The sequence below is a fragment of the Ranitomeya variabilis genome, chromosome 3 (assembly GCF_051348905.1).
Source record: "Ranitomeya variabilis isolate aRanVar5 chromosome 3, aRanVar5.hap1, whole genome shotgun sequence".
Lineage (NCBI taxonomy): Eukaryota > Metazoa > Chordata > Amphibia > Anura > Dendrobatidae > Ranitomeya > Ranitomeya variabilis.
In genome coordinates, this window is record NC_135234.1 from 622,080,461 (window position 1) to 622,089,093 (window position 8,633).

Sequence of the window (8,633 nt, forward strand, 5' to 3'; positions counted from 1 at the left end):
GGGAATAGCGGGGAGACAGATAGATTAGTTGGGCAGCAAAGTGTAGGATGGATTGGAGTGGTGCCAGAGTGCTAGAAGGGAGGCCAGAGAGTAGGAGGTTGCAGTAGTCGAGGCGGGAGATGATAAGGGCATGCACTAGCGTTTTTGCGGTGTCACAGTCAAGGAATGCGCGGATCCAGGAAATATTTTTGAGTTTGAGACGGCAGGAGGAGGCAAGGGCTTGGATATGTGGCTCGAAAGAGGGCAGAGTCGAGGATCACCCCAAGGCACCGGGCGTGTGGGACTGGGGAAAGTGAGCAGCCATTGGCATTGATGGATAGGTCTGGTGGAGTGGTAGAGTGAGATGGGGGAAAGATGATGAATTCTGTTTTGTCCATGTTCAGTAGTAGAAAGCGAGCAGAAAAGAAGGCTGAAATAGCAGACAGACAGTGCGGGATTTTGGTAAGTAAGGAGGTGAGGTCAGGTCCGGATAGGTAGATCTGAGTGTCATCAGCGTAGAGATGGTACTGCATACCGTGGGATACTATGAGCTGTCCCAGGCCAAAAGTGTAGATGGAGATGAGTAGGGGTCCTAGAACAGAGCCTTGAGGAACACCGACTGACAAGGGGCGAAGTGAGGAGGTGGTGTGGGGGAGGGAGACACTTAATGTTCGGTCTGTCAGATATGACGAGATCCAGGAAAGGGCCAAGTCTGTGATGCCAAGAGATGAGAGGATTTGTAGCAGAAGGGAGTGGTCCACAGTGTCGAAGGCAGAAGACAGGTCCAGGAGAAGGAGGACAGAGTAGTGTTGCTTGCTCCTGGCAGTTAGTAGGTCATTGGTGACTTTAGTTAGGGCAGTTTCAGTTGAGTGATGGGAATGGAAGCCAGATTGTAACCGATCAAAGAGGGAGCAGGAGGAGAGATGGGAGGACAGTTCAAGATGGACGTGTTGCTCCAGCAATTTAGAGGCATAAGGGAGAAGAGATATCGGGCGATAGCTAGACACAGAGGATGGGTCGAGGGAGGGCTTTTTGAGGATGGGTTTGATCTTGGCATGCTTGAAGGATGAGGGGAAGACACCTGTTGTGAGTGAGAGGTTGAAGAGGTGCGTTAGGGTTGGGATGAAGACTGTGGAAAGGTTAGGGATGAGGTGGGACGGGAGCGGGTCGAGCGTGCAGGTGGTGAGGTGTGATCTTGACAGGAGGGTGGAGAGCTGATCTTCTGTCATGGTGGAGAAGCTGGTTTTGGAGGAGCAGGTTTGAGCAGCTAAGAGGGGCAGTGGGCGCTGTGGGCCAAAGCTTTCTTTGATCGTATCGATCTTCTGTTTAAAGAAAGAGGCGAAGTCTTCAGCAGAAATGAGGGGGGAGGGAGGAGGTGCTGGGGGACGGAGTAGAGAATTGACAGTGTTGAAAAGCTGTTTAGGGTTGTGAGACAGGGAGGATATGAGAGATGAGAAGTAAGCTTGTTTTGTGGCAGTGAGCGTGGACTTGAAGCTGGCGAGGGGCTGCTTGTATGCAGTGAAGTGGTCGGCAGAGCGGGATTGCTTCCATCTCCGCTCAGCGATCCTGGAAGCTCGTCTCAATTCTTTGGTCAGGCTGGTCAGCCAGGGCTGCCTGTTGAGTGTACGAGTTTTGCTATGCATGAGCGGGGCGGCCGAATTGAGTGTTGCTGTTATTGTGGTGTTATAAAAAGTGGCAGCAGCATCTGTGTCATGAAGGGAGGCTATGTCTGTAAGAGGAAGAAGGGACTCCGAGAGTGATTGTAAGTTGAGATGTTTGAGATTTCTGAGAGGGAGTTTGTGGAGTGGGGGTTGCACACTAGGAGCGGAGAAGGAAGAGAATGTCAGTAGGTTGTGGTCAGACAGGGTGAGGGGAGAGTTTGTGAGATTAGTAAGGGAGCAGAGGCGGGTGAAGATGAGGTCCTACGTGTGGTCATCTTTGTGAGTGGCCTCAGAGGACCATTGAGTGAGGCCAAAGAATACTATGTGTACTACTGTGTGGGCAGTGCTGTATACTACTGTGTGGGCAGTGCTGTATACTACTGTGTGGGCAGTGCTGTATACTACTGTGTGGGCTGTGCTGTATACTGCTAAGTGGGCTGTGCTGTATGCTACGTGGGCTGTGCTGTATACTACATGGGCTGTGCTGTATACTGCTACGTGGGCTGTGTTATATGCTATGCGGGTTGTGCTATATACTATGGTGGGTATATTATATTCTATGGGGGAAGCCGTGTTATATACTATCTGGCTGTGTTATATACTATTGTGGGAGTATTATATTCTATGGAGGAGGCTGTGTTATATACTATGGGGGGCTGCATTATATTCTATGGGGGCTACATTATATATTATGGGGAGGTGGGCTGTTGTGATTCAGTTCGTGGGCTCCCCCGGTGGTCTCTTGTGGTACTGGTGTCCTGCAAGCTTTGCCTTCTCAGTTCACCTGTTCCTATCAGGATGTGGGAGTATCCTATTTAACCTTGCTCCTCAGTCATTCTAATGCTGGCCATCAATGTATCCAGAGTGATTCTGTTGCATGTTCCTGCTCCCAGTTTTCTGCTCAGCTAAGTTGGACACTTTAGTCCTTAAGTCTATTTTTGTATGTTTTGTCCAGTTTGCACTTATGTGAATCTCTGCAGCTGGAAGCTCTTGTTGGGCTGAAATTACCACTCCAGTGGCATGAGTTGTCACATGAGTTAAGGTAATTTCAGGATGGTGTTTTGAAGGGTTTTGCAGCTGACCGCGAAGTCCTCTGTTGTATCTTTCTGCTATTTAGTTAGCGGGCCTCTCTGTGCTAAATCTGCTTTCATACTACGTGTGTCTTTTCATCTGCTCTCACCGTTATTATATGTGGGGGGCTGCTATCTCCTGTGGGGACATTCTCTGGAGGCAAGCCAGGACTGTGTTTTCTTCTACCAGGGGTAGTTAGTTCTCCGGCTGGCGCGCGGCATCTAGAGACAACGCAGGAATGCCCACTGGCTACTTCTAGTGTGGTGTGTAGGTTTAGCATCGCGGTCAGCTCTAGTTTCCATCACCCGAGAGCTTGTCTGTTTATTCTATGCTTCTGATGTTTCCTTGCCATTGGAAACCATAACAGTGGGCTGTATTATATTCTAGGGGGTGGCTGCATTATACTCTGGGGTGGCTGCATTATATTCTGTAGGGTGGTGGCTGCATTATACTATATGTGGGCTGCATTATACTGCATTGAGGACTATGGGGAATACGTTATACTATATGAAGAACTATGGGGTACATTATACTATGGGAAGTGAATTGTACTTCATGGATGATGTTGCGGGTTCCTTCTCCGGTATCACACAATCAACAGAGCAAGAGAATAGTGAACAATTCCAAGACCTTTATTTAGGCAAAACAGGAAAGGTCCATATATACGATCCACCACACAAAGGATAAAATATTCCAGAACACGAATACAGTTCAGTTAGGCTACGTTCACATTTGCGTTGTGCGCCGCAGCGTCGTCGCCGCACCAAAACGCATGCGGCGTGCGGCCCTATATTTAACATTGGGGCCGCATGGCGCCGCATGTACATGCGTTGTCATGCGTTTTGGTGCGTTGTACGCCGCATGCGGCGTTAGGGCGCACCTGTCAGGGCGCGGCAAACGCAACATGTTGCATTTTTTGGGCGGCGCAGACTTTGTAAAAAACGCATGCGTCGTGTTTGCGTCGTGTTTGCGTCGTCAATGCGGCTTTTTCCCCATTGACTTGCATTGACAACGCAGACGACGCAAGTACTTGCGTCGTGGTGCGTTGTACGACGCATGCGTTTTCCACTAAAAAATGCAAAACATTGTCTAGACTTTGTCTAGACAAAAAAAACCCACTATATATAGAGAGAAAAAAAGGGGTTTGGCATTGTCTTTCACAAGGCTATCAGACAAGACAAGTCACTGAGGAGAAACCTGCTTTCAAAACCTGTAAGTATATAATTCTCTTTGCATATTTTTTATTCTGTGTTTTATTTATTGATTTTGATTTAATTTGTGCAATGTTTGGTCTGTGCTATTGTACGGTTATGGCACTGTGGGTTGTATTGAAAAATTGTGTTTTTTAATCTGGTTTTGATGTACTTCTGGCGCTATATGATGGCGTTTATTGTCTTCGGCCTTGCTTGGTTTTGGGTTGTTCTGGTGTCATGCGGTTGTTCAATGTCTTTAAATTTGGCAGATTTTTATGTGAAATTTCTGGTGCATGTCTTTTTCTGGTTTCTATTGTTGGGGGTAACCGTATGGCGTTTTCTTGGCTCATGTCTTGCTGTGTTTTATTATGCTGTGGGCATTTTTTTTTCTTTCCTTGAGTGTCTTTTCTTGCTGGTGGGGGGGCTACATTTATGATGTTTCATTTGTATTGTATTGTTCTGGGCTGCTATATGCCATTCTATTTTCAATTGTATTTTCCCTTTTTTGGGGGGGGTTTTAACTATGATGGTTTTACGTCGTTTTCCGTATGGCTTCCATATGTATCGCCTTTCTTGAATGTTTCCATTGACAAGTGTGTAGTATGGCCTTTATATTAATTTTATTTTTTAGTTGGGGGCCTTTTTTAAAAAATTTATTGTTTTTTCTTTTCTATTTGATTATGTTTTATCTTTTGGGTTGCTGTATATTGTAACAGCGGTTGTCCCGTAATGTTTATTGCTTATTATCTAGAATGGTATTTATCGCCTTTTTCTGATGTATTTCGGTGGATGTCACCAGATGGTGTTGTTTTGGATCATGTCTTGTTGTAATTGTAAATTATGGCGTTCATTAGTTTGCTATTTCATTGTGCCTTTTTTTTCAGTTTTTTTTTTTTGGATAATTTTGTAGCTTTAGAAAATTTTACATAGGTGTCTATTTTTGCTTAATTTTGTTTGGGTCTATTCTTGTATTGTTTCTTCGATTGTATTCTCTTGCAATGTATGGCGTTGTGGTGTCGCTTTTTGAGTTTGCATTGTACTATCAGTCAACAGTCAATTGTGTTTTTTTAATGTTTTGGGCCTATTTTATTGTCTGTGGCATTGGATGTGATTTTTTGCTCATTTTTTCATTGCAGAACAAACTTGCAAGAATGCCTAGTTCTTCGGAGCATAGCCAATCGGCGCGGGGGAGTGCGGTGAGTAATTATGTCCAGTTGCTTACTATTAGCTGCCATTTGTAGCATTGACAATAATTTTTGTATACAATTTTTCCAGGCTTCTTCAAGTGAGGGGGAAGGCAGTCAGCGGGAGCAGAGAGATCGGGGCCAAGATGTGGCGTCAGGCCGGCGAGTGAGTATTTTTTTTTTTTTTATCTTTTTTTTTGCCGTAGCATCCTGCTGTGAGGAACATTACATTTGAGGAGCATCCTGCTTTCACTAGGGATGTTTAGTAAAGCTTAGGCCCCCGTCACACATAGCGAGATCGCTGTTGAGTCACAAGTTTTGTGACGCAACAGCGACCTCAGTAGCGATCTCGCTATGTGTGACCCGTACCAGCGATCAGGCCCCTGCTGTGAGATAGCTGGTCGTGTTGGAATGGCCTGGGCCGTTTTTTGGTAGTTGAGGTCCCGCTGACATCGCTGAAGTGGTGTGTGTGACACCGATCCAGCGATGTCTTCCCTGGTAACCATGATAAACATCGGGTTACTAAGCGCGGCCCTGCACTTAGTAACCCGATGTTTACCCTGGTTACCCGGGTGCTGCAGGGGGATTTCGGCATCATTGAAGACAGTTTCAACGATGCCGAAGTCGTTCCCCTGATCGTTGGTCGCTGGAGAGAGCGGTCTGTGTGACAGCTCCCCAGCGACCACACAACGACTTACCAACGATCACGGCCAGGCAGTATCGCTGGTCGTGATGGTTGTTAAATCACTATGTGAGACGGGGCCTTTATACATTATAGATTTTCAGGGCAGCAAGTATTGGGGGAAGGTAAAATAAAGTTGAACTCCCTGCACACAAACATTCCAAAACACAGGTGTAGAAAACATCAATATACATACATCAAATGGCAAAGGATAGGGCAGAGGTACCTATCATGCCAGGTGCTGGTGGTTGTTAATATTTGCATATTTATAACCTATTTGTTTTCTAATTTTTCTAGGTTTCACAACGGGCCCAAGGAGAGAGTGTAGATGTGGACCTCCTTATTTCAAGCATCCAGGAGCGTGGCCCGTTGTGGGACAGCCGTGACCCTCGGCACATGGACCAGGTGGTGTCTAGGCGTTTGTGGGCAGAGGTGGCAAACTCGCTGTGGGATGGCTTTGACAGTGCCTCAGCGAAGGACAAAGGCACCTTTAGTGAGTATTGCTGAGACGCTGCTATGACCCATCTTGCTAGGATAAACACAACCGTGTGTGATGCGATCAACGCCTACACTTTGCATCGCACACGGTTGTTTTATCCTTTTACAATGCTAAATATGTAACAATTTTTTTGTCTTTACATTAACAGTGAAAAAGTTGAGGACCAGATGGCGATCCATAAAGGACCGTTTCAATAAGGGGATTCGTGCTGAGGAGGAGCAATCTCGGAGCGGTGCTGCTGCGTCCAAGTCTGTGGCCTACAAGTACAACAGGGCCCTCCAGTTCCTAAGACCGGTCCTTACCCGCCGACAGTAAGTATTTTTGCCACATACCATATTGCACAGCCACATTGTACATTGCCCAGACACATAGCATATTGCACAGCCACATAGTACATTGCCCAGCCACGTACATTGTGCATCCACATAGTAGATTTCCAGGCCACTATATCGCAGCCACATAGTACACGTTCGAGCTACATATACACATAGTATATTTCCAAAGGAACATAGTATATTGGCCATCCATGTAGTCATCGTAGCATTTTGGCCATCCTTTTACCCTTGTGGAATGGTATATAGCCCATTAGTAATTTTTTGGGTTAGGCGTGAGTCATTGTAGTCCATGACTGGTTACGTTCTGAGTCAGGGTAGTTCTGATTGCAGGAATAATGATGACGTCTGGATCACATGATCCTAACGTCATGGCCATTCCTGCGATCAGATCAGCAAAGTCTTTTTTTTTTCGTTTTTGGTTTTTTAAATTTTATTCTTGACTTTAAATTTTATACTATTTTTGTGACATAGGCATTATCTAGATTTTTTTTTTTAGATGACAGGGGTATGCATTGCCTTTGCCAACTTGAATGAACAGTCATTTTCTGCCGTCGGTATGTCCATGATTGTTATCGTGAGCCCTAATGCTCAGCTGGCGATAACAATCAGCAATTTATTATAGGCCACACAGACTGAGAGACAGGGGATTGTAATGTTTTGATGTGTCATGTAATTTTTTTGACAGGAGTTGGCGTATGTGATAGGTTATTAATTGAAGACTAATTTTTTCATTATCTTTTCACAGGACACACAGCAGCACCCTCCAGCGAGCTCCCCCCTGTGAAGCGGAACTTCATGGATCGCCATCTGAGCCGTCACAGCCATCCCACAGCGACAGCAGGCTTGCACCACCATCATCTGGAGAACCGGCTGCCGGTACGTCAGGTTTTCCCCTGCCCGAGGCCTCTGGCGCACCTTCGTTCGGGTATTCCCGACAGCGCCAGCGGGCCTCGGACAGGTCAGTCATGCCTGAATTTTTGCACTTGGGCACGGTGTTCCAGAACGGTTTCAAGGCGTTGAGAGATGAAATGTCCACTATGGGACGGCGCCTTGAAATCCTGGAAGCCGAGCTCTCAAATCCGGCAAAACATTTCTTCAGCACACTTGCTAAAGGCATGGTGGAAAACCTTACGCCGGAACTCCAGATTTCGGTGATGCAGGACTGCAACAATTCTTACGTGAGGGCTCTGCAGCAGTCTCGGGTCGCGCAGTCAGCGACACTGCCCGTAGTGCCGTCGCTGGCTAGCGTGACTCCGACTACTGCTGCAGAGTCACTCCAGCCCCCCCACCCTGGTCCAAGTGCCGGGCGACGCCACCACAGGCACCATACCAGTGTGCGGCCCACTCCTGCTCCTGCCAGGCCCTCATCCTCCCGTAGGAGTGCTTCTGGGGGAGATGCCGCAGAAGGCAGGAAAAGGAAAAAAAAATATAAGAGGAGGCACACAGACACACACACAGAGGCACAGGTTCTGGCTGCTCCAGGACACACACCATCTCGTCGTGGCTCTAGCCACAGCAGGAGCAGCCAGGGCCAACCAAGCCAAAAACGCAGGCGGCTTGTGTTGCCTCCTCCCTCCTCTACTGACGAGGCGGTCTCCCTAGTGTACCCTGCGGGGGGTTTGGACCTGCCATCAAGCTTACTCGAGTATGGCGGCTCCTCCTCCTCCTCCTCCTCTACCACTCCCACTCCCAGGTCCAGAACTAGAAGCTACCGGTCACCGGTGGTAGCAGATGTTGATCCCCCCTCGGCTGTTGAAACCCCATAATTTTCTTTTCCCTTTTTTTCTGTTTCCCCTTAATAAAAATTTAATTTTTTGTATACAATATTTGGTCTTCTTTTCAAGTACACTGCTCGGTAATTCACTCCGTGCGTCGTTTATTTGTGCTTCAAACACCTCATATATGCAATGTCAGACAGTATTTTTGGATTTTTTAATTTGACCGTTTCTTTGGGTGTCTTTCATTGCTGTATGAGGTGTTTCCAAACACTAAAGTGTATGAGTTGTTTTCAAAGAAAAAGGGTATGTGT

The 8,633-nt window shown here is 46.8% G+C and overlaps 1 protein-coding gene across 1 annotated transcript; it reads left to right on the plus strand.

The window, feature by feature from the left end:
• The first annotated feature begins 4,835 nt into the window (after positions 1–4,835).
• Positions 4,836–8,370, plus strand: LOC143817750 (uncharacterized). The gene is made up of 4 exons (XM_077299237.1): positions 4,836–5,254; positions 6,068–6,263; positions 6,418–6,580; positions 7,350–8,370. The coding sequence occupies exons 1-4, from the start codon at positions 5,111–5,113 to the stop codon at positions 8,368–8,370; spliced, it is 1,524 nt and encodes a 507-aa protein (XP_077155352.1). The 5' UTR covers positions 4,836–5,110.
• The last annotated feature ends 263 nt before the right edge of the window (positions 8,371–8,633 follow it).

Excerpts from the sequence above, each read along its gene's own strand:
- LOC143817750 (XM_077299237.1), top strand. The coding sequence starts at position 5,111 with ATGTCCAGTTGCTTACTATTAGCTGCCATTTGTAGCATTGACAATAAT. Across the intron at positions 6,264-6,417 it reads GAAGGACAAAGGCACCTTTA|TGAAAAAGTTGAGGACCAGA; the intron begins GTGAGTATTGCT and ends TTACATTAACAG. Across the intron at positions 6,581-7,349 it reads CCGGTCCTTACCCGCCGACA|GACACACAGCAGCACCCTCC; the intron begins GTAAGTATTTTT and ends ATCTTTTCACAG.